This window comes from Amblyomma mixtum, chromosome 2 (genome assembly GCF_055824585.1).
Source record: "Amblyomma mixtum isolate Tamu chromosome 2, ASM5582458v1, whole genome shotgun sequence".
NCBI classification, from domain to species: Eukaryota; Metazoa; Arthropoda; class Arachnida; order Ixodida; family Ixodidae; genus Amblyomma; species Amblyomma mixtum.
In genome coordinates, this window is record NC_143013.1 from 168825820 (window position 1) to 168852291 (window position 26472).

The 26472-nt window shown below is 47.7% G+C and overlaps 1 protein-coding gene across 1 annotated transcript; it reads right to left on the bottom strand.

The window, feature by feature from the left end:
• Positions 1 to 20503: 20503 nt before the first annotated feature.
• Positions 20504 to 25592, bottom strand: LOC149361521 (uncharacterized). Its single transcript, XM_089568106.1, has 2 exons — positions 23688 to 25592; positions 20504 to 20540 (listed from the first exon to the last, which is right to left on the bottom strand). The coding sequence occupies exons 1-2, from the start codon at positions 25544 to 25546 to the stop codon at positions 20504 to 20506; spliced, it is 1896 nt and encodes a 631-aa protein (XP_089424232.1). The 5' UTR covers positions 25547 to 25592.
• Positions 25593 to 26472: the final 880 nt, after the last annotated feature.

Consider the following 26472-nt stretch of genomic DNA (forward strand, 5'->3'; position numbering starts at 1 on the left):
AGACCCTGAGCGTAATTAGGCGGGCGTGCAGCTGGGGCTGAGGGTTAAAGGAAAAAATTTGATTAAGCTGGTAAAGGCGTGCATCTTCAGCTGGCTGAGCTGCGCAATGCCGTTTCTAGATTTGATAGCGGTGCACGGAAAAAGAAAAGATTCAGGTTCTACTCAAAAAATGCGTAAAAAAGCGTTGGGTCTGCTGATGTGCACATCCATAAAGAGACTGATGGCTCTACGGGCACACAACACATGGCCAGAATTGGAGGAGCCGGTGGGAAGGTTTCCAATGAGAGTCTTAGCATCACGAGGACAGGAACAGCCATTCTGACTAAAGTTGGATCAAAACCGGATAGCGGTCCCACGCAAAAAAGTGGAGGTCGACAGGGAAGTCACACAAAATCTGATGAGCGCTCATCCCTGTCTACTTCTATGTCCGTGTCTTTTATTGCGCCCCTGTGTCCTCCTGAAAAGTTATGAACCATACAATACATGTTCTTCTAATGAGTTCCCCCTTCCCCCCTGCCAAAAAACATCCACCGGGATTATAACATGAGGTGGCATATATTGACGCGGCGCGAGGTAGTGGTAGTTTTACGGTGGCAACGGTCGTCAGCGGCCGGGGCAATTCCTTGACAGCTGCCACAAGGCAACATGTACCCTTAGCGGCCAAAATTCTAGGCCAGAGAAAGCTGGATAGGAAAATTCTAATGATTTGTACTCCGGCGCACGAATGCGTCCCCGGCAACAAGACGGGTCTCGAGCTGGCTCGAGATCTGCCACCGTGCCGTAACAAGGTCCCTCGATGACCGAGGGAGCGGAGAGCACATGCTGAAGTATAGAGAGATCACGCAGCATTATAGGTTGGAGCGTAAACTGCTACCCCCTCCGGACCCGATATTATACAACAGACAAGAAGTCACCTGGAGGCGACTGCAAACTTATACGTATCCGCACGCGGTTATGGCTAGCCACTTGTTGCCAGGTGTCAAGAGTGATAAATGTAATCTCTAGGCGCGAGAGGGACCCTCGACCACATCATATGGCAATGCCCATACCCTCCCGGAGGACGCACAATATCGACAGTAGAGACACCTGGTAGACCCTGCTGCGGAGCTCCAACCCTGAGCTCCAGCTCCTGCTCGTCCACCTGGCTGAAGCGGCTGCTGGGACCCGAGGCCTACCAACTTGCATCTGAGGCGGCGTCATCTGCCCCCTGACCTGCGTGTCGGGGCGTAGGTAGATTAGCTTATCCATTGTAGATTGAAGTTTATTCTCTCTCTCTCACGTAAATTTAGTTCCGCATTTAGTCCTTGTACTAGTGATGGAAAACTATCGGAAAATTGACTATCGATAGTGTCGATAGTTTTTTTGGAACTATCGATAGTGTAAAAAAACTATCGATAGTGCTACTATCGATAGACTATCGATAGTATTATCGATAGTCTGCTATCGATAGTAATACTATCGATTGTACTATCGATACTACTACTAGCGATAGTACCGGTATCGATAGCAAGACTCTCGATAATGAAACTGTGGATGGTTAGACTATTGATAGTAACAATATTAAGGCGGAAGCCTTTAATGTCTCATCGTTGTAAGCAGCAGTTGTCGACAGAAATGTCACGCTTTTCAATTGGTGGAAACGGTCGTGACGTCACAGTGCGCGAATTTCAAACGGGGACAATTGTGCTTTGGCTAGTAACCATGCAACCAATTGAAGGGATCGTATAGTGATGCTCTAAGTAAGTGGGACTGAGCTTAGTTAATTGCTTATTTACCCAATTAGCCTAATCAGCTTTTCTAGTCAGGCCATATAAATAAATAAAACCGAGTAGGAAATTGGTCGAGCTCGGGAATCGAACCCCGGTCTTCGGCGTGCGAGACGAGCATGCTACCCACTCCGCCATGCCAGCTTTTTTTTTTCTTTATTGCCTGACTTTTACACAGAAAATTGGACAAACGAAACAATCAACAAAACACAATAAACGCTATGTACATACTCGTGGTCAGCCAGCATGAATCTGGCTTCATCTAATTAAAATTCAGGCAATGTACAGAGCGGCTCTAGTTTTGAGAGCCACTCCGGAGGGTCCGCAGCGGCCTTCTGAATGGCCAGAAACATGTCCATATTTTCGCGAAAGTAAATCCTGGCAGGTCTTGCGTCTCGGTCACAATGGTAGCCTGCCATTCTGGAGCGCCATATACAGTGGAGGCCTATCAGCATTATTAAGTCGAAAGGCACCCCATCCTCATTTTCAACAGATAAGTACCGAATGCCGTACGGGTCTAGCGGAAATTCTTTCTTTAAGGTTCGCTGCAGCACATCCCAAAAATAAACCCCTTCCCAGCAGTGTAAAAAAACATGGTCTATTGTTTCCGGCTTCCTGCAAATTAAACAGTGAGATCCCCAGGGTAAAAAGAAATCCTTTCCCTCTAAAAACTTTTTAAACGGTAAGGTTCCGGTGTGCAGCTTGAAAAAGAAGGTTTTTTTTCCTGGCGGCACCTGCATTTTTTTCACTCTCTTTAAAACATCTTTGCCTGGGCCTCCACTGTACAAGGCCCTGTACAAGGGCACGGGGAAAACTACATCGCACAAAGCACGGTACAGTTTCTTTCGTTTCACAGTGTACAGAAAGTCATTCGAAAACCGCGCGGAAAGAAATCTTACACTGGCAACGATTTCCCGGTAAAAACCGCTGACCCTACTGTAAACCTGAGCAGTTCAGACTCCGTACTCCGGCAGCAGGCTCCGCAGCCTAACTTGGCATACGGTGCGCAAAAACGGGTCTCTTGTGTCCCGAAAAAACAAGAAACGATTCACCAGCTGCCGACGAAATAAATGGCCCAGTCCCAGCCCGCCTTCCTGTACCCGTCTGAACAGGTTGGTCCGGCTGCAGCGCTCCCAGTCAGACGACCAGATGAAGACGGCGAAAAATCTGTGCAGCTTTTGAATGCTTAACCGTGAACAGTGCAACACCTGCATGACGTACCAGAGCCTGCTGACGAAGAACAGGTTGCAAACAGTGGCTTTGGCAAAAATTGACAAGGTCGTCCCTTTCCACTTATCCGCTCTCTCCCGTATCTCTTTGACCTGCCCTGTCCAATACTGTTCGCTGTCACGGTACGCATCGAGCGGAACGCCCAAGTACTTATCTGGTGTCGTCGTCGAAGGCACACTGGCGAACCGTTCAGGCGTAGACGCCCACCCACCATGCCACAGCCCGAGGCACTTCGACCTGTTAACCCCGCTTCCCGTAGCATGGCTGAAATCGCGTACACATTTAACTGCCTCGCTTATGCCTCCCTCGTCCACGGCAAACACTGCAATGTCATCAGCGTACGCTAAGAGCTTAACTTCGCCTGCTTGCAAACTGAATCCGTTTATACTCCTGTTTTTCAGTATCTTCAAGCAAAGGGTCTCCACATAAATACAAAATAAAAGGGGGCTGAGGGGACCGCCCTGGCGCACCGAACGCTGCACGCTAATGCGGGCCCCCAGACTCTTGTTAACGATCAATCTCGTCGTGCAGTTCCGGTACACCAGGGCCCCACCCTCGCGAATAACAGAACCAACATTAACATGGCCCAATATTGCAAACAAAAGTTCGTGGGCGACGCAGTCAAATGCCTTTTCTAAATCGATCTGGAGAAATGCCACCTGGCCACTAGTGTCATCACAGCATTCTAAGACACTGCGCGCCACGTGAATATTTGTAAAAATAGACCGCCCTTTAATCCCGCAGGTCTTATGCGGACCAACTAAGTAATGAATCACGGTCTGCAACCTTCGCGCCAGAACCTTCATGTAAATTTTTTACTCAACATTCGTGAGTGCTATCGGTCGGTATGCTGTTACCAATCGTAATCTGTCAATGTCGTCCGTTTTGGGAATCAGCACAGTATGGGACGAACCATAGGATGGAGGCAATGCTTTTATTTTAAAGGCTTCATTAAATATAACCTTCAAGACCGGGGAAATCACCAGTTTAAATTCTTTGTAGAAAGCCGCGCTGAACCCGTCGGGTCCAGGCGACTTACCTGGGTTCAAACTGTCTATTGCTTGCGCAACTTCCCCTTGAGTTATCTCCTGCTCTACACTGTAAAAAAAAATGCTCCACAGTACAGAGAAACCCGCTGGTAATGCGTTGCCGGAGGGTTTTCCGCAACATGAATACAGCGACTCCGTCTGACGGTTGTCACATTCTTGGTAACGGAAAGTTACGCTATGCTATGCACGAGAATGAAATCGTTTTTTTGTAATGAATGCTTCTGTTGTGTTCTAATTAAAGGCCCCGTAATGTGTATGCGTACTTTCTCCGTTCACTTGGAAGTCATCTGATCTAGAACGGAAATAATCTGCATTGTAATTATGTACTATCGAGAGCAAAAATAACAGACCCCTGCCAGCGCGTGCCGATCCACGCCAAACTGCATGTGAGCACCGCCTGACGAAGCGCTCCTAGTGCCGAGACCAGCTCAGTGGCGTGCGCCCATCTCGAGGAGCGCTACGCATTGCGTGCCACTGCGCTCGTCTCAGCATCTGGAGTGCTTCGTCAAGCGGCGCTTGCATGCAGTCTGGCACAGATCGGCACGCGCTGGCAGGGGTCTGTTATTTTTGCTCTCGATAGTACTTTGAGTAGTACATGCACATGCATCTGTGTATAGCTTCTGTCCAGAATGTTCACTGCAGATATAGCAGTCCAGAGGCCGAGGAAATAAGTATTGTGTACAAGACTTTCATGCATATTATGTACTGCACACGTACAAAGAATGCAGCTAAGAAAGAAAGAGTGGCAAGTGTTTGGGTGAGTACAAGTGCATACGATTTATTTTCATGACAAATTGCATAAGCTCTACCTCTAAACATTGCTGTCGGATTCATCTGAAAAGATAACAAAATCCTCATTTAGTAGCCACACAACACCAATTATAAATATCACAAATACATTTGAACCATCCGCTATTGAACAATCGGCTTTCGTAGAAGCTTGTAAAAGCCATTTACTGAGAACCAAACCAACATGATTCATTGCCTAAAATTCATTTTTCATAACAGTAAACAGCAAAACCCACAGGGCCAGGAACAAGCAGACAAAATGCGCTTACTCGGACACCACTGTGTGCATGAAAGTCTTTACGGTTGTCTACAGTTTCGTGGAAATAAAAAGTAGCTAAGGATGGGTGCCAAATACAATTCAATGCAGATGCCTTTCATTACATAGTACTCAATGCACAACTTAGCGAGCAAGGAACATTGGTAACATCTGAAAAAGGCCGGACGCTTGCCCACAAGCATGATGATGATTGTGATTTTTGATGGCGCGAGGGAATCTGAGGACAAAGAGCACTATGGCACAAGGTATTTTCTTCATCTCAAGGTGGGGCAAGGAACCATTTGGCAGGCATTTCACCCTAAAGAAGGCGAGCACCAGGTGAGGAGAAAGCTTGTACCCATTGGATTGGTGGTTACCCAGCACTTGCCAACAAGCAATCAGGAAGCATACTTCCCCGAAACCTTATGCTTTCAGTCATAGTTTCCATTATCTCAGCATCTGTAAGAAAATGTACTAATCTCTGATGTCAACGAAAATGCAGTCACAGGTGCCGGTTGCAGCTGACTAAGGTACTCAAATATCTCTGCAGTGTGCCTCGCGAGGAACAGATGCTCAAGTTTCCACAAAGGGCTCTTTGCAGAAATTTAACCGAAGGCCGCTGCCATGTTAACCTTTTCAAAATGATGGCCCAGAAAGACGAAGTGTCGTCATGTGTCTGATGTAGAAAAAGGATGAAGGCATGAATCTTCCAGCTTCTTCAACAGCTGTGATGTGTTTGCTACTGGTATTGCTTGGTTTGGTTTGGTTATTGGGGTTTAACGTCCCAAAGCAACTCAGGCTATGAGGGACACCGTAGTGAAGAGCTCCGGAAATTTCGACCACCTAGGGTTCTTTAGCATGCACTGACATCGCACAGCACACGGGCCTCTAGAATTTCGCCTCCATCGAAATTCGGCCGCCGCGGCCGGGATCGAACCCGCATTTTTCGGGTCAGCAGCCGAGCGCCGTAACCACTGAGCCACCGCGGCAGGGCTGTTGCTGGTATTGCTTCGCACAGCTTCAGTCTTCTCTTTGACATTTCGTGAAATCATTCCATATCTGTGAAAGATCTCGCTCGCAAACATTTTGGTTCTAATGAAGGAGCAAAAAAGACCCATGTCCTAGGCCTTTTTGTGTGACACTAAAGGAAGGCTCGCCTTTTAGCGTCATTATTACGAAGAGGTTCATGTGGCAACAAACTTTGAAACAATTTCTACAAGGGCTGAGTGTTCTGAAGCCTAAGAATTTCTCATGAGGAGCCCTGTACATTGAGTGCTCTGAAGCCTAAGAATCTCTCATGAGGTGCCCTGTAGATGCATCAGAACACCTCAGTGAGCTGTTACTGGGCACTGTGAGTGCTCTGTCACTTGACATCAAGGGTATGTACTTTTCCCCGACACATGCAGCGATGATGTATATGTCGAGCGAAAGCATAAAAGACTTCGAAGAGGTGCGCTTCCAGATTGCTTGCGGAAGAAAGCACAAGAGTCTGGCCATGCTCAGCTGTTACCTTTTCTTCTTGCTTGTCGAGTTCTGCAGTGAGTACTACGTAATGAAAGAAGGTATCTGCATCGACTCATGTTTAACATCTGTCTGTGCGACCTACATCTTGTATGACACGACAGGCAACTCCATAATGCCCTTCATGCACCGAGTGTCAGTGTGTTCTGTCAGCTTCCTGGTCCTGTGTTTTCTGTTCTTAAAGTTATTACTGCCTTCATTCTCCACTCCATGAAGCCTGAATGTGCTACACTGGGTTGCTCCATGCGTCGTGCAGTAACCTGGCCATTTTTTTTCATACATCGGAGGCACTCAGGTCGCAAGCCATGCTTACTATATTCAGCAGATAAGTGTACATGTGAGACACATCATTTATAACCAATTTTAACAGTGGTATTTCGTGCAAGAATACCTAAATGCTACTCAATTTTTGCTCAAATTTTCAGATACACACTCTTATTCAGATTAAAAATATAATTTGGCTACTGTGCTCTCGTGATGCCACGTCTCGGGTTTGCATCAGTAGCTTGGAATAGTGCCTGTGTTACCTCTGGCAATGAAATCGAAAATGTTCAGCAGAAGATTGTATGCATCCTTTGTGATAGATATATTGAGCGCTGTTGTTTCTAAGACTACGACTTTCTTCTAGCAGACCTCTTTATGACAGGTGACTCACGCGTGACATGCATTTTCTACATAAAGTTGTGCTCGGCTCTATTTACTGTGAGCAGTTATTGATGTCACCGCGATTTCGTGTGCCTCAGGGAAAAACCACCAAATGATATGATAGATTTTATCCTGGCATGCATGCCATTTCACCAATGACTCGTTTGCAAATAATACAATTCAACTTTTTATGACACAGAAATATTTGCCTAATTTGCTGTTTTCATTGTTTATTTCATCATGCTTGTTTTTCTTTACTATTATTATCATCGTATTGGTGATCATTTTTCTGTATTATGTCTGTTCACGTCATGGTGTTTGTATTGACTTAGCGTGCACTCGTTTAGGCCAATTGGCTGTTCAGGCACATTTAAAATAAAATATCTACCTATCTATTTAAGCAGAAGCACAGCACCAAGGTACTTGTGAGGACTCTGTGAGATTGCAGGTCTTATTTTCAACAAACACCAAAGTACAAACAATAAACGAGGCGGCTTTTAACGGAAAGGAAACCAATTACAATATGAGCGAGAAGAAAGGAAAGGAACAAGAGAACAACGCAACAATACACGGGAAAAACACACGGGGGAACAGAACAAAGTGCTTATGATAAATGCAGGAAAAAGAGTCAAAGAGGAAAGTTCACACTACTTGTCTTATTCGAGCAACGAGCGGGGAGGACTGGCTGGGTGTCGGGCAGTCAAGGAGTCTCTTGGCGTTCCAACGTCGATGAAACGCTACCGCAGCGTCAGCGTTCGTGGGCACCCGGCCCGGTTCCCAGGTCTGGTATCCCGGAAAAGGTCACGTAGGCGCCAGAGGCGGCCTGTGTGGAGCAGCTGACGGATGGACGGAGAAGAGTGGCGCCTGGGCCTGGTGGTTGAGGCTCTCGACGATGGATGTCCAGGTCTGGTGGCCCGGACGTCTGCGGCTAAGGCCCAAGCCCGGAACTCGGGGAGCCAGCAGAACTCGTCCACGTCCGTCGTCCACCGCGCTCTTCTCTTCTCTGCCACGTAATCCTCTTCGACCTGCCCCGCGTTCCCCTCCGCACGCGCTCCTCGTGCTTTGTCTTCTCCTCACGAACGCCGCTGGGTGGCGCTATCTCCTTACAGAAGGCCCCCTCTTCGGAAGTTTTTTCCAAGGGAAAGAACTCGACTTCAGGAGAGCGACACCAGACGCGTTCGACGATCGCAACACAGAACACCGCACCACAGCGCGCACACTACACATCACACACAATACGACGGTCGTCAATGTTCGAAGCGTTCACAGACCTTCGCACACACAGCACAGAGAGCACATGGAAAGTCAACGTAAAGCGTCCATAGAGGGCGAAGAAACACGGAAAGCATAAAAAGTAGATAGCCGACACTCAAAAACAAACATGAACAAACAAAAACAATTCCAACAAGAACAGGTGTGGGCTACATTCTTCAGTATTCCATTGTTCACATCAAACCACTTCACCGTCGCGAGAACTTTTCCGGCTAGTACTTCCGTTTTCCTTTGTGAAACCGTTTTCTCCAAACCGACCTCGGTTTCCACCATGATTTCACATGTTCCCGTCCTACGATGTTATTCACTCTGTTCTCCCTTGCCTTCAACACAGTTTGCTGACACATATCACACGATCTGACATAACTCTTAATGTCAGCCTGTACACCGGGCCAGTAAAACTCAGTGAGCACCCTAGCTATTGTTTGCCGTATTCCATGATGGCCGGATAATGCACTCTTATGTGCCAACTTAAGAACTTGCGTGCGTAAGCCCTTCGGTACCACCGCTTGCTCAACGACTTGGCCGGGACACACTTGGTACGACCGGAAAAGAACACCGTCATCTGTATCAAAGGAGTGGGCGGTCTGTCCCTTGCCACGAAATATTTGCCCCAACTTCCTGCGACACACCTCTAAGGTCGGGTCTTCTTCCTGTTTGAGGCGAAACTCCTGCCGTGACAAGTGGAGTGTGTTCAGAGTGGGGCTTTTACTACTCTCTGAAACCTTTGCTGTCACTATAAGGGAAGGAACATCGACCGCACCCGTCATGGCAAGGGAAACTGTCTGATCAGTGAGAACTGGCGGGTCAACCGGGAATGGAGGTTTAGCCCCGGGGACATTGCCTATTATAATGTCGTATAAGGGTGTAGACAAGCAGCGCGCGATGGCCTTACCCGAGAAGTATGGAGAAGAAATCACCACCTCCGCTTCCGGAACTTCTACACGGGTCCCATTGGCCAAGAATAATGTAGCCTTTGTCCCTGTTAGTGCCGCTGGCGGTACAAGAGACTCACGCACAACAATACCGGTGCTGCCCGTATCCCGTAATACCGAACCAGGCTGGCCGAACACCTCACCGTGCGCCACGGGCATAGCAGTTTCCACCGGGTTGGAAGGACAGACCATCTCCCCCAACTGGCCCTCTACGCGCGTTACCACTGCAGTGCTATCGGGATGTGAATATCGAGGTGTCATGCAACAGGCGGACTCCTCACGGTCTCCTGGCCTCTTAGCTTTGCACGACTGGGCATCATGTCCTACCTCGCGGCACCAGGTGCAATACAATTGCTTCGGCTTCGTCCGACAATCCGACGCCTTGTGTCCAGTCTTGTCACAAAGAAAACACCGAAGGCGAGACTGTGGACCTGAAATCTCGTCTTTGGCTTTAACTATCGTGTGCTCACCCTCCTCTTTAAAGAACAACAAGTTATTTTGCCGCTGTGCCTCGAGAAAATGATCGGCAGCCTCCGCCAGCTTGGCAACTGTCTTGCCCTCCCGCTCACGTAAGAAAAGGGCTAAACGAGAATGACAGTTGTTCAGAAATTGTTCGCTCACGACCATCTCGCGAACCACCTCAAAAGTGCGGCCTTCACCCCGCATCTCGACCCAACGGTCAAAGAAGCTAAACAACCTGGCAGCATATTGCGAGGCCGTTTCTCCATCCTGGGGCTTGCTCTGGCGAAACTTCTCTCGGTATCCTTCCGCGGTGAACCTAAACCTCTGAAGCAAGGCAAGCTTCGCTTTGTCATAATCCACGGAATCCTCAGGCGAGAGCCGACCGAAGACCCTAAGTGCCTCGCCGCCAAGGCACAAGCTCAACGCCGTTGCCCACTTTTCTTTTGGCCAACCCTGCCCCGTGGCCACATGCTCAAACCTCTTTAAGTAGGCATCGAGGTCATCCCGCGCTTCATTGAACTGTGGTATGAGGCTGTGCGGGTTAATGGAGCTGGTCGATGAGACGCTACGCTCTCCACGGTCACTCGGAGGATTTGCGCCACCCTCCATGAGCCTTATTTGTAGCTGCAAGTTCCGCGCCTCTAACTCCAAGCGTTCCTTCGCAGCCTCTCGCTCCGTCTCTAAATTCCGTGCCTCTAAATCCAATTTCTGCTTCGCAGCTTCACGCTCCGCCTCTAAATTCCGTGCCTCTAATTCCAATTTCTGCTGAGCAGCTTCACGCTCCGCCTCTAAATTCCGTGCCTCTAATTCCAATTTCTGCTTAGCAGCTTCACGCTCCGCCTCTAAATTCCGTGCCTCTAATTCCAATTTCTGCTTAGCAGCTTCACGCTCCGCGGCTCTCTCTTCCCGTGCCTTACGAAGCTCGTCCTCCACCCACGCTCGTAACTCCGCGCCGCACAAGCCCATGCGCTCGCCTAAAGTAACCAAATCTGAAGCGCTCATATTGTTCCTAAATTAACACAACAGGCAAATAAATAAAAACCGACCTTGTCCTGTCGTGGACGCCAAATTTGTGAGGACTCTGTGAGATTGCAGGTCTTATTTTCAACAAACACCAAAGTACAAACAATAAACGAGGCGGCTTTTAACGGAAAGGAAACCAATTGCAATATGAGCGAGAAGAAAGGAAAGGAACAAGAGAACAACGCAACAATACACGGGAAAAACACACGGGGGAACAGAACAAAGTGCTTATGATAAATGCAGGAAAAAGAGTCAAAGAGGAAAGTTCACACTACTTGTCTTATTCGAGCAACGAGCGGGGAGGACTGGCTGGGTGTCGGGCAGTCAAGGAGTCTCTTGGCTTTCCAACGTCGATGAAACGCTACCGCAGCGTCAGCGTTCGTGGGCACCCGGCCCGGTTCCCAGGTCTGGTATCCCGGAAAAGGTCACGTAGGCGCCAGAGGCGGCCTGTGTGGAGCAGCTGACGGATGGACGGAGAAGAGTGGCGCCTGGGCCTGGTGGTTGAGGCTCTCGACGATGGATGTCCAGGTCTGGTGGCCCGGACGTCTGCGGCTAAGGCCCAAGCCCGGAACTCGGGGAGCCAGCAGAACTCGTCCACGTCCGTCGTCCACCGCGCTCTTCTCTTCTCTGCCACGTAATCCTCTTCGACCTGCCCCGCGTTCCCCTCCGCACGCGCTCCTCGTGCTTTGTCTTCTCCTCACGAACGCCGCTGGGTGGCGCTATCTCCTTACAGTACTCACCAACTGTTTGAAGCACTGTGTGCAAGTTCTCGTGCCGACATGAATACAGGTACTTTGGAATGCACACTGTCCAAGTCTTCATCATGCCATGCCACTCCAACTCTTTGGTAGCAAAATTTTCCACTAAAAAAAAGAACAATTTTGTTTGTTAGACTATTAATATTAAATTTTACTATATACTAGGTACTTCTCATCATTCTACCCCAGACTAAACCATACCAGTGATCATCATGTTTTGAATTTTGTTGTATATGATCACAAAATGTGGTGTAATTAACATGTTAGAAATTCTGGTGAAAATAAATCTGACAAAGTATTGTTTAAAAAAATCTGGGCACAAGGAAGCTAGCCAGATAGCCTGGACGAATGTTTTCAGTTTCACGCAAGCGTCAGTACCCTTGCACACAAAATGTACAATTTAGTGGGTTTACCCTTCCTGAATGGAATTTCATGCTGCAAACATCCAGCTCTGCGAAAAAAATTTTAACTTCCATTCCAGACAAAGGAAAGAAAATTCCTCTGGTTTTTCTTCACAAGCCTCTGCAAGTATACAATTCAGTGAATCTACTCTGCAAGTACACGAACCTACCAGCACGAGACAATGACAAGAAAGGAGACAAAACAGGCGCTGACTCGGAACTGAAGTTTATTGAAATAAACAGGGAGTACATAGCCAAACAACACCACAAACCACACAGTTACAGATAAGCTATACCACAACATGAGTAAAAGATCGCCCTTAACTTTCCTTTTATCTAGATAGTCAAACTCGTTGCATATTACCGTGATGGACAGCACACTCACACATTTGCTCACCGAGTCATAAGATGTGTCTAGCCTCGATAATTCTCCGGTTAATCTGCTCCGAATGTATCGCCAAAATGAGTGTTGCCAAAAGGAATGGCTAGCAGCCTTCACATTCCTTGCGATGTACAGATAAGTTAGAACCCCTACCAATATCCAAATATCTCTTGTGCTCCCGTAGTCTTACATTCACTCACCTTCGAGTTTGACCAACATAAACCCAACCCCAAAATAACAGTATCCGATACACCACATATATTTTACAAGGCACATATGCTTTTCCCGGACCAAATTCACAAAATTATTCTTCACAATTTTACAGATTGTAGACAACTTATTAGGGCCAACAGCACCATTTCTGCGCCATACCTTCTGACCGCATTTTTCAAATTGTGCGACAATCTACGTATATACAGTAACACAGTCGATCTTTTGGCATCTCGATGGCTGGCCCCGGCCGTATCCTGCCAATCCCTGTGAAGGGGTTTTAGTTTTAACATGCTAAAGGGAAGAATGGCACAGCATCAAGTAATAAGGACAGCAGGACAGCAAGCACACGCACAAGTGCCAACCTTGGAGCGGATACAAAATCCAAGAGCCTGTGCTTGACAATCAGCACTGACAGTCAAGGAAATGAGAAAACACTGATTTGAACATTCAAGATTGAATGAGCCCGATCCTTGACAGCCAATGCTGAATGTCAAGCAGACGCTGTTGGATTCTGTATCCGCTCCAAGGTTGGCACTAATGCGTGTGTGCTCTCCTGCTGTCCTCGTTACATGATGCTGTGCCATTCTTACTTTTAGCATCTTATACGCTCAGCTTTAACAATTTATCACACACTGTTGCAATAGCATGGTTGGGGAATAATGCTTTCGTAAGCCTTAAAATCTGCTCTTGGAGACCACTTGTCATGCTGTGAAAGCATCACCTCATCAATACCGAGCCTAGCTTAGATGACGTAATGCTATCTTTCACTAGCTTAGAATGGTTCGGCCAGTAGTCAAGTAGCTGCTTGACACTCCTGGGTGAATATCGGCAGCATACATGGCATGTGCAGAACATCAAGGTGAAGCCCAGAAACCGCAGCTCTTTTTGATGGAACATTTCTTCCAAGGAAAACCTAAGACAAAGAAAGGCCTTGCTCCTTAAACAACTTGACAATATGCACAGGTCCCACACTATCGCAACCTTTTGTAAAAGACCAGAAAATCAGACGCAGTGAAGATTTTCCCCCAGCCCAGCGCAAGTTCTTGGCAATCACTCCATCCACCCTGCTTAAGAGAATATTACTTAGCACAGGGGCATTAAATCGATACATATACTAGACTTTTGAACATATGCCGCACAGCCATACTCCACAAACATGCTCTTCAAATAAAAGGAGATAAGTCCAAAAAAAAATACTACGCACCTGTTCCTAAACACAAGCTCATCATTGTGCTCCGATATACACATTCACTAGCTTTTCAAGAGGTCCTCATACGGGATGGAATAAAATAGTTCTACATCGACACTAACCGCCAGACAATCCGCTAGATTGCCATTCATCAGATACTTAACCACGCTGCGAATTGAGTACAACAAACGGATCTTCAAGGTGTGAAGTAGACAGATGCTTTTGCAAATAACCAGACAAAATTTTGAAAGAATCATTTTCTGAAATTTGTCTGAAGAGCACGCTAGTGAATAGCACTTATTTTAAGAGCATGGTTGTAGAGTATTGTAGTGTGGTATGTGTTCAAAAATCTGGTATATGTAGTGGTTCGAAGATGGGCCTTGTGCTAAGAGATATTTTAAGCAGGGTGGACAGAATTATTGTCAAGGACTTGCATGGACTGGGGGAAAAATCTTTGCTATGTTGATAATTTTCTGGTGTTTTACAAAGGTTCTGATAGTTTGGGACATGAACATATTCTCAAGCTGTTTAAGGAGCAAGGCCTTCTTTGTCTTAGGTTTACCTTGGAGCAAATGTCGCCACAAAAAATTAGGAGTCACTTTGGCGACTAAAGTGGTGCAAGGCGAAAGCCTTAGTACAGCATTCTGTCACGAATGTGGTTGTGAATGATGATTCAAGTGCTGCCAGCGAATGACGCGTCCATTGGCTGTCTGCGTGTGTTACTGAAGTGTGGTTAACATGTTAAGCTTCGCCTGTAAGAGTGGAACGCGACAGCGTCTTGCAACGCTGCCAGGGAGTCCACAGAATGCCATCGCCAATTCGGCTGTACGCCTTGCTGGACGGTAAATTTATTTTTTGAGGAAAGGAAATGTATCTCTCTCGCATATCTGGGTGGACACCTGCACCTCGCCTTAAGGGAAAGGGGGAAGATGAGAGTGAACGAAGACGCCGTATTAGCTAGACGCGCCTTTGTTCATTCCAAACCATTCAGCTGGCATTACGGAGCGGCTAGCGTGCTCGTATCGCACTCCGGAGACCCTGGTTCGATTCCCCAACTCGACCAATTTCGTTCTCGGTTTTATTGATTTATGCGGTCTAACTAGAAAGGTTAATTAGGCTATTTCATATTTATATTATTGTATTTCTATCTATCGTGTTCTGTCATTCACCTGTCAATTGTTGGAACTGTCTAGGATGTTCGACACCACGTATATGAAACGAGCAACGTCGAACTGAGTGCGGAAGTGCGTGGTGGTGGAGCGAACGCGGCTTCGTACTTATGTTTTTTTCAGCAGCGTCTCCTTCCGCGGACGCAGTTGTCGCTGCGGCGCACGTCTTTCTTTTATTTTCCTCTTTCTTCTGACCTCTTCATTCTCCTCTATCTTAATTAGGCTAATTGATTAATTAAGCAATTAACTAAACTGAGTCCAACTTAGTTGGAGCATCACTATACGATCCCTTTGATTGGTTGCATGGTTACTAGCCAAAGTACAATTGGCCCCATTTGAAATTCGCGCACTGTGACGTCACGAGCATTTCGACCAATTGAAAAGCGTGACATTTTCTGTCGACAACTCCTGCTTACAACGATGAGGCATTAAAGGCTTCCGCCTTAAAAAGAGCGGCGGTTTTTGGACCTTACCTTGATGATCTGCACACACCATGTGCGCTGGTGATATTCACCCAGGAGAGTTAAGCTGCTACTTCGACACAGGTTGGCTATTCCAAGCTAGTGAAAGATAGCATTGGACTGTCAAGCCTGGGCTCAGAATTGATGAAGTCATGCTTTCACAGCACGACGACTAGTTTCCAAGAGCACCTTTTAGGTTAATGAACGCAGGATTTCCTAACCAGGTTATTGCAAGAGAATACAATAAATTGTTAAAGAAGCCGAAAGCTTTTCACGGTGACCGGCGCAATCCGGCCGGGGCCAGCCAGCAAGATGCCAAAAGACCGGTTGTGTTACCGTACGTACATAGATTGTCGCACAAATTGAAAAATGCGGCCAGAAGGTATGATGGAAAAGCAATTTTCTTGGCCCCTAATAAGTTAGTTAAAATATATAAAATTGTTAAGAATAATTCTGTGAATGTGGCTCGAGAAAAGTACACATGTGGTGTGAAATGTATATGTACCTTGTAAAATGAACAGAGTATGAGACCCTATATCTTGTGGTCGGGTCTATATAGGTGAAACTGGAAGGTGTATCAATGTAAGATTACAGGAGCACAATAGGGCAGGGGTTCTAACTTTTCTGTATATTGCAAAGGATGTGAAGGCTGCTACCCTTTCCTTTTGGCAGAACACATTTTGGCAGTAAATTTAGAGAAGATTAAATGGTAGATTATTGAGGCTAGACACACCTTACGACTCCGTGACTAATGTGCAAGTGTGTTGTCTATCGCACTAACACGCAATGAGTTGGACTATCTCGATCAGGGGAATGCTCAGCGCCATTGACTCATGTTGTCATGTATGCTTATCTGTAATTGTGTGGTTTGTGGTGTTGCTTGGCTTCTTCATGTATTCCCTATTCACTTCTATAACCTTTGGCCGCGACACAGCGCCTGTCTTGTCTCTTGTCTCGTCTTTCGCACTGGTAGATTCACCATGATGTCTCACCTCTGCAGAAATCCAACACGACATTTTCCTCTTCACACTTGAGGTTCAGTACATAATAAGGCCAACGCTAGTCATCCGCATGAAAAGTTCATGGCTCCATTAACACCGCCTCCTGCTTACAAGACACAGTGCGGCATTCATGGTAGATTCTACCTGCAACACAGAACGCAATGTTTTAGTTTGAGTGGACTAAACTAGGAAAGAAGCACAAAATATTTACAGCCATACGGCCGAGCTGAAAGAAACAGAGGGTAGTGTAATAGTGAATATACTGATATAGTTTTGTGTAACATCTTCTGTTCATATAAAATGTACATACACTTTTTTTTCTTATTCTGACGCCTGGGTACGCTATTTTGTGCACTTATTGCATGGGCCCGAACTAGCAGCTTGCTAAGGGCCCAGATGCTTTTATCACCCTGTTTGTATAACCTTCATCCACAATGAATAAACTGATACTGATATTGCATGCAAGATATATGCATGATATATTGTGATATTCAACACTGCTACCATTGGCTTAGCCAACTATTTATGCATAACAAAAAATGCAGTATCACATAAATACTGATACAGTACTATTAGTGTTAACATTAGCAGTGCAGGTTCGATGAAAAAAGGGGCCTAGTGCTAGCTGCCATTCCCACAGCAGGTTTGTGACCAATTGCCAGTTTAAAGGAAAAAGGAATGACTGAAAAGGGAGATAGCCAGTAGGAAGACAGGCATAAAAGGACTTAGGATACAATAGGCAGGCAAAGTTATTTAGACAGCAACCACAAAAGAAACATTAACACCGAAGTAAAGCTGCACAAGACCAACCATACCATTGTGCAGAGTGGAAAACTTCTTAACTTGATTTAGCTCAAAATATATTTTCATATATACATGTGCTATAAAGTGATTATATTCATTAATAGCATAACTGACGGACTGAAACCAAAACAGGGATGAAGGGCGGTGAATGAGCCCTAGGCGTGATGCTTTTGCCTTCCTAGTGGGGCACAGAAGGATCATTCAGTTGAACATCGGGTCTCTGAGATTAATATGTAGTTTAATATTAGCGGAAAAATAGAAGTAGTAACAACAAAGCAAGCCATGTAGCTGAACATTGTTCTATGCACATGAGAAAAAAGAAGCATTATGAATAACCAAGTATGCAATGTCTGTAGCTGCACATTTCTTCACACACGTGTCTAAAACATATGCGCATGATTTTCCACAAGAGAGTGTCTCGTTTAGATGGGCTACCTGCTATGGCAGTAGTACACAATCAGGCTGGAATGAAATGCAAACAGTGCCTATGAACAAGACAAAATATTTCACCTGTGTGATTTCAGCTTGAGTATGCAGCTAGCATGATTCCTGTTTCAGGATAAGAGATCTACCTAATACACATATATGAACCCTTTCTAAATGTATACCTCGCTGCAAAGTAGAAAAGTACTGCACATGTATGCTCGCATTTCATTCCGGCCTAACTGTAAATGCATAACGTCTGTCTAATGCATATCATTATCAGTCAAGGCTGTCACTTCCAACACCAAGCAGATATGTGAAACCTGTAAGAACTCCTTGAAGGCAAGAGTTTGGAGACAAGCTTCTAGACCCACTCTGAAGGATGTAGATTTGGTGTTTAGTGTGGCATATAATTACGTCTGCATTAATAGCGAGCATGTACGGCCAATACAAGGTGCTTCTGAATTTGGTCGCCTAAAATGTGCTTGGGAGAACGCAAAATAATGCTAAAGTGCAATCTATAGACACAATATTGCATGCTGAATAAGCAACAAGAAAAAAAAAGAAGGCAATGCTCTGGAAGCACATTCAGTCATTCAAGACAAAAATGATGAGGCATGCTGATGCTGCTACTTGAAAAATAGAAAAAAGCGACCACTGCTTACTTACAATAAACGCTTTCTCTGAGCAAGCAATGAAAGAGAGCTGTAACTCATGAAACCTCGCGTCATTCATTTTACAAAACAGGAATTTAATAGGTTGCAATGCAAGAATCCCGGCCATAATAGTATTCTCCTCACACTCGGGTTACACAAGCCAAGGCTTTTAACAGCATGTGTTTTTGCATGTGCTCATTTTGAAGCTTTATGCGGTTGAAGCGACACAAAATATTTACTTCCTCATGAACCTGTGCGTGTAGCATAATCACAGAAAATATTTTTTACACTGGACAGAAATACAACAGCATAGTGGCGTGACTGACACACAACAGGCTTCAGGGACAGTGCAAGACAATGATCTGAAATCCTACACAACAGATCTGCGACATTACAATGGCTAAATCCTTGATAGTAGTATTTAACAGCCATCTAAATGCTCGTGCGCAACAGGTGGGAGCGCTTTACTGCGAAGCAACAGTAAACCTTTGCCACTAGTCTAAACAAAAGTGCGCCTCATCGCGACTTCCACTAAATTTTTTTGCTCCCAGTGCGACATCAACTTAACATAAACAATGCATGTCGTCTCTGTTCCGGACTGCCAATCAGCCTCGAGAAGACAAAGATGCTTATAAAAAAAGAACAAAGCAACAAGCTCTCAAGCCTCACAGTGAACATAGAAGTAGCAGAACCATGTAACCTAGCCAATAGTTCGAAGCTAAGCAGCAGAAGAAAATATGTTAAGGCCAGGACTGAGCAAACAGAAAATCATGGAGGAAACCTAAAAGCAGCAAGAAGCAATGAGAGTGGAGTTGCCTTGACGTTCATTGTCAATACCTACTGCTCAAAGTAAAGGACACCAGGGTATAAGAAATACAGCATTTCATATTATGCTTTCCCAGTCAAAAATTCCTTCAGCCTATCGGTCTGAAGGCTGAAGGAACCCGTAATTTGGGCCTGTTAGTGATGGGCCTGTTGGGCCTGTTGGTGATGGGCCTGATGGTGATGGACCTGTTGGTGTCAGACCTGTTGGTTCTAATGGCGTCGGCCTGTTGGCACAGATCCTGCTTGCAGGTATCGGGATAGTGTTAGGCCTAATGAGGGACGCCAGTCCTAATGGCGCACCATAGATAAGTTTTTTTCATCACTCAGAAATGTGTGCTGCACATTGCGCATGATAACATAGCTTCTTCGATTAGTGCATCGCAAGCTGTTGCAAAAAGGCAGCGCCTGCTACTAATAATATTTTCCAATTAAGCTGGCCAAAAGGGTCTGTAATGCCCTACGATATATATACTGAAAACCAGATTTAGGGCAAACGAAAGCTTTATTATAAAATAAAGGAAGATGATCAGCAGTCAGAGCAGCAAAACCGAGGCGAGGCGCGAGACGAGAAGACGACGATCGGCAGCTGAAGCAGCAGAGCCGACGCGCGGCGCGAGACGAGAGCGTGAACTGTTCCGGGACCGGACCTGTCCTTGCCCGCTCTAACCGGCCTTCACAACTGTCAATAAAGGCCGTTACATCTTGGTGGAGGTGCGGGGTAGCGGAGAGACGTCTTTTCGGGTGATTTTGTTGAGGCGCCGGTAGTCAACGCAAAAGCGGATAGAGCCGTCTTTCTTGGTGACAAGGACGACGGGGGAAGCCCAAGGACTGTGTGATGGTTGTATGACGCCACGCTGCAGCATATCATTGACCTGGGTGTCGATAACCTGGCGTTCGGTGGCCGAGACGCGATATGGGCGTTGGCGCAACGGCGAATGGGCGCCAGTGTCGATCCGATGGGTAACAGCTGAAGTGCGACCAAAACGGTGGTGAGAGAAGTCAAATGTCACGGGTTCAGTGACTAGTCGACATCATCACCGAGTCCGGACAATGAGGGGGTGGCCGTTTGATGCCCGGCGTAGCCGGTAAGCAAACGTAGTGACTGAGACCGAGGCGTGTTAAGAGGAAACAACAACAAAACAAAGTTTATAGCTTCGATTGAACAATGCGGCAGCTTTCACAGACACGTAATTTACATTCTACAAAACAATTGCGGAAAGCACATAACAGTAAACACACTGAATTAGTTATACATTGAATATTTCTACACAGGTCAGAACATAAGTGAGAGGCCAATAAGATACAGTCGACTGAAAGTCAGAAGGTGAACAAACATACAGTCAACCGGGAAGCGCGGCTGCAGTCCATCCCAAACACGCAGTCAGTGCGGCCCCCGAAGGCGACGTCCGTCCAGGGCAGCTTGCGGTTTCGAGGATGCGGTGCGGCGGCTCGGAGACCCGGGAGTTCGCGGCGGCAGCGTTTCCACCGACGAGCGGACTGAAGTTCGTTTCCATACGGCCCCCTTTTAAAGCCCTCGGGCACTAGCGAGCGAGCACTCGCGGCGCCACAGCGTCGGCGTCGAAAAAAACAAAACACCAAAAAGCGCAACGAGAGCACGTAGGCACCTACACTTTGACTCTGCATGGCCGCCATCTTGGAGGAGGAAAAAATTAACGCACAACTAAAAAGAAGCCCCAGGCTTCGACTCTCGATTCGGTGACCTTGGAAAGGCAAAAAAGTAAAACACAACCAAAAAGCCAGTCACGTAGGCCGCAACTTCTTTCCCGCTAATGGTCAGCTCTAGACCGGCAGTATCGGGGACGAGTTTGAGCCGCCTCCGCTTTCGCAACGCGAGGGGTTGTCTACATAACTGAAAAAAAGCGTGCATGCATTCTTGCTCTTCCCGAGACACATACAAAGAAACGCGGACGCATTAGTTTTATACAAACAAAAGTAATTTACAGGTTGCCGCCACTTCTGTGACACGGCCCCCCACTTTCGGAATATTATCCGATAATATTCTAGACCCACAGAAGTCGGCGAGCAGACCTGTGCACAGATATACAGCGCGTAACAGAACCTCTTATATATATCTAGCACACACACACTACAAGTCACCGTGTATACATGCACCATAACACTTGAATAAATTAATAGCGAAAATTAATAGCGCGCGACAAATCTACAGCCTGCTAAGGAAATCGGCACCGACATTGTCCTTGCCCTTTATATGCTCGACGGTAAACTGATATTCTTGGAGCAGCAAGCTCCAGCGCAGGACTCTGCTGTTTAGCTGTTTGGCTCTCTGGATGTAGCTCAGTGGTTGGTGGTCTGTCTGAACTAAAAACGGGACCCCATAGAGGTAGGTGGAAAACTTCTGTATTCCCCAAACTAATGCTAAGCACTCCCTCTCGATTGTGCTGTATGCTGCTTCCCTGGGGAGCAATTTCCTGCTCGCGTATGCCACCGGGTGAAGCGTTCCGTCATGCCGCTGCATTAGTACCGCGCCAAGGCTGGTATCAGAGGCATCCGTGCGCAGCACAAATTGTTTAGAGAAGTCTGGCAGCCGTAGTATCGGAGGGCTTGAGACCCGACGCTTGAGCTCTTCGAAGGCTTCCTGATGGGCCGGCGTCCACCTTACGACGTTGCTCTCTCCCTTTCTCGTCAGCTGGGTGAGGGGCTCGCTTACTCTTGCGTAGTCGGGTATGAAGTCGCGGTAATACCCCGACAAGCCAAGGAAAGCGCGTACCTGACGCTTTGTTCGAGGAGTTGGCGCCGCCTGTATCTTGTCGAGCGTTTTCCCGAGTGGTGCCAGCTCACCTCGGCCAATGCGATGCCCGAGGAACTCGATGCTTTCCATCCCGAATTCGCATTTGCTTGGTCGTACTGTCAGGCCGGCCATCTCGATTCTCGCAAATAGCTGCCTCAGCGAAGAAAGATGCTCCTCCCACGTACCACTGGCAACGAGGACATCATCATAATAGTGCTGCACTCCGGGAATTCCCTCCACCACTCGTTGCATCAATCTTGAAAATACTGCCGGGGCAGTTTTTATGCCGAAAGGCATAAAACGGAATTGAAAGAGACCCGATGTCGTTGAAAACGCCGTTTTGGGCTTGGACTCCTCAGTCAATGGGATTTGCCAATAACCTTTGGCAAAGTCTACCTTTGAGAAGTATTTCTTCTCTCCAGCTGCAGCGAAAACCGCGTCCGCTCTGGGCATTGGCTCCGAATCGGCAACCAGGACGTCGTTAAGGCGTCGGAAATCAATGCAAAGCCGGTTCGTGCCGTCTGGTTTCTTCACCAAGAGGACCGGTGAATTGTAGGGTGACTGGGACTTCTCGATTATTCCCAGTCGCTCCATCTGCTGCATCTCTCTTTCTACGGCTTCTCTCGTCGCAAACGGAAGTGGGTACTGTTTTATGTGGACCGGAGTGCGGTTAGTGAGCTCTAACTGGCACTCGGCCCAGTCCGTCTTGCCTGGGACGTCGGAGAAGATGCGAGAGTGCTCTGATATCACTTCTCGGAGCTGTCTCCGTTGATCCGCCGTCAAATCATTAGAAAGCTTCACATCTCGCTCGCCCTCCGACTGTTCAAGCGCCGGAACAGGAATGGCTCCCTCGCTGTCCGATTCGGTAACGCCGCAGATCGCGTGGCACACGCGTTCTATTGGCTGGCTTTCCCGCTCTTCGTACTTTTTAAGTAGGTTGGCGTGAAAAATCTTCCTCCCTCCGGCTGTCTCGATAACGTAGTCGGCCTCTCCTTTCTTCTCTTTGATCTCGAAGGGCCCCTTCCACTGAAGCAGCAGCTTGTTGTTGTCCGTAGGCAGCAAAATCAGGACCTTGTCTCCCGGATCAAACATCCTCTCTTTGGTTTTCCGGTTGTACAGTTTTGCGTAGCGCGCCCCGGCCTTTTCGAGCTCCTCGTGCGCTAGCTTGCACGTGTCTTCCAGTCGATTACGGAGGTCAAAGACGTGCTGGTATGTGGTCTTCGCCTCCTCGTCGAGGTGATGGTTTGTCCAGAGCTCCTTCAAAATGGCCAGGGGTCCCCTCACATGCCGCCCATACAAAAGCTCGAAGGGCGAAAAGCCCAAACTTGCCTGTGGGACCTCCCTGTATGCGAAGAGCAACGGCGCCAGATAGCGGTCCCAGTCTCGCGGCTTTTCGGCGCACATTCTCTTCAACATTAATTTCAGGGTGCCGTTGAATTTTTCGACCATCCCGTTCCCCATGGGGTGGTACGGCGTGGTATGCAGCTGGCGTATGGAGAGAAGTCGGGCCACCTCCTTCATCAAGTCGGAAGTGAAATTGGTGCCTCGGTCGCTTAGGACTTCATTAGGGACTCCAAATCGAGAAAACATTTCGACCAGTGCCTCAGCGACCCTCTCAGTTTCCACGCTCGGCAGCGCTACGGCCTCTGGGTAACGGGTAGCATAATCCATTAAGGTCAGGATGTACCGGTTGCCATGTTTGGAAGGGGGCTGGATTGGACCCACAATGTCTATGGCCACTCTTTTGAATGGCGTTTCGATGAGCGGCGTCCTCCCCAGCGGCACCCGAGCGACCCGACCCTTCGGGATTGTCCTCTGGCAGATGTCACAGGAGGCTACAAATCGCTTCACGTCCGCGGTGATACCCGGCCAGAAAAAATCTTCCAAAATCCGGTCCTTCGTCTTTTGGGCGCCTAAATGTCCGGCCATTATTCCGTCGTGCGCAGTTTTCAGCACCGCCTCTCGATGACACTTTGGAACGACGAGCTGCCGCACGATCCGCCCAGTTTTCTCGGTGTAGATTCGGTACAGTACTTCATTCTCTTTCTGGAATTCTATTTTTCCTTGCGAATCCCTACACGTCACTTTCTTGCCAATTTGGGAGAAGCAGTGCTTGAGCGACTGGTCCTCTGCTTGCTCCTCTGCATAACTCTTCCTGCTTGGCTTCACTGCGACGCCGGGGGTTTTAAGCGCTTGGAACTTCTTGTTTTGCTCCCTTGCTTTCGCTCTTGTTACAACCGCTGCAACTTCCTCTTCAGCGAGCTCGTTGCTGACCGGTTGTTCAACCAATTCCTCCGGGTCATCTGGAGCTCTGGCGCCTTCTATGTTTCCGAGAATTAAGTCATACAGCGGCTCCTCCATGCAGAGCACCGATATAATCCCAGAAAAGTACGGGGTGTCGATGTGAACCCGCGCCTCAGGCAGCATTTTAGCTGTTCCATCCACTAGATAAACTGGCCTCTTCTCTCCTGTGAGCTGGTCATCGTTGATGAGCTCTCGTCTCACGATCGCCGTATTGCATCCGGTATCCCGCAGTACCGATATGCTCTTGCCTCCCAACGTTCCAGCCACCACCGGCAGTCCTTCAACGAGGAATTTCGGTCGCGTCTGCATGACCGCGTTCACAACGGGAATTTTATCCCCATTTTTGAGCTCCAGGTAGCCATCGCGAATGCTCTCCTCATTAACGTTCTTGGCGGGTGAGTAGACGCACGATGCCTGTGGCCTATCCTTTACCGCTGAGCGGCACGCATCCGCCTTGTGTCCCTTTCGCCCGCACTTGAAACAGGTGACGCTAGTACTGTTACTGGTATGGGTACGGCACTGTGAAGCCTGATGCCCAATGCGGTTGCAAAGGTAACAGCGAGGCGGTGCTCGTTGATTGATTCTCTTTCCTTCGCTTTCGGGCCTCCCGGCATCGTCTCGGCTGTCTGTCTTTGACTTGGAGAGATTCAGGCTTCCTTGTGCTTCTAAAAACTGATCAGCTAGGTCCAACATCTCTCCTAGCGATTTTGCTTTCCTCTCCTTCAGGTAAAGTGCCATGTTGGAATGACAGCCTTGTAGGAATCTTTCCTTAATGAGGAGCTCTCTGAGTTCCTGAAACTCTGTCTGGATGCCTGAAAGTTCGATCCAGCGGTCAAAATAGTGGCTGAGACGCGCTGAGAACTGAGCTGCAGTTTCGCCATCCGCCGGTTTTCCTGTATTGAATTTCTCTCGAAAGCCTTCTGCGGTGAAACGAAATCTCTTCAAAAGGGCGGTTTTCACCTTCGTATAATCCGCTGCATCACCCGGCGGCAAACGCCCATAAACACTAAGGGCTTCCCCACTCAGACAAGTAGCTAGCGCTGTCGACCACTGGCTCTCCGGCCACTTCTGGCTCTTCGCAATGCTTTCAAATCGTCTGATATACGCATCTAAATCATCCTTCCGGTCGTCAAATGGGATCAGGAGTTTACTTGTGTTTAACTTCAAATCACCTTTGTCCTGGCTCCCTTCTTTCTCTCTTGTCTCTTTCTCTAGTCGCTGACTCTCTATTTTTAAACGCATAATCTCTATCTGACGTTCGTCAGCTGCCTTCGCGGCCGCGCGCTCCGCCTCCGCGGCCAAGCGCTTCTGCTCCGCGGCTGCGCGCTCCTGCTCCCCTCTCTCTCGGGCAAACGCCCGCTCTTCGCGCTGCTTATCTTCGGCCCATTTTCTGAGCTCAGTGCCTTTCAGCCCCAACTGGCTACCCATAGCTATCAACCTTTCCAGATCCATGCTTCTATCTCCAAGCACACTTTCAATAACACAGCTACAAGCTCAGCACAAAGCAAATCCTATTGATACAAGACACCTCTATAAAGTCGGCACAGTTCAATACCTCAACAAGTCTCCCTCTCAGTTCACCACGTTCCCTTCGCATCAAACGTCCTGTCGTGGACGCCAGTTAATTGTCACGGGTTCAGTGACTAGTCGACATCATCACCGAGTCCGGACAATGAGGGGGTGGCCGTTTGATGCCCGGCGTAGCCGGTAAGCAAACGTAGTGACTGAGACCGAGGCGTGTTAAGAGGAAACAACAACAAAACAAAGTTTATAGCTTCGATTGAACAATGCGGCAGCTTTCACAGACACGTAATTTACATTCTACAAAACAATTGCGGAAAGCACATAACAGTAAACACACTGAATTAGTTATACATTGAATATTTCTACACAGGTCAGAACATAAGTGAGAGGCCAATAAGATACAGTCGACTGAAAGTCAGAAGGTGAACAAACATACAGTCAACCGGGAAGCGCGGCTGCAGTCCATCCCAAACACGCAGTCAGTGCGGCCCCCGAAGGCGACGTCCGTCCAGGGCAGCTTGCGGTTTCGAGGATGCGGTGCGGCGGCTCGGAGACCCGGGAGTTCGCGGCGGCAGCGTTTCCACCGACGAGCGGACTGAAGTTCGTTTCCATACGGCCCCCTTTTAAAGCCCTCGGGCACTAGC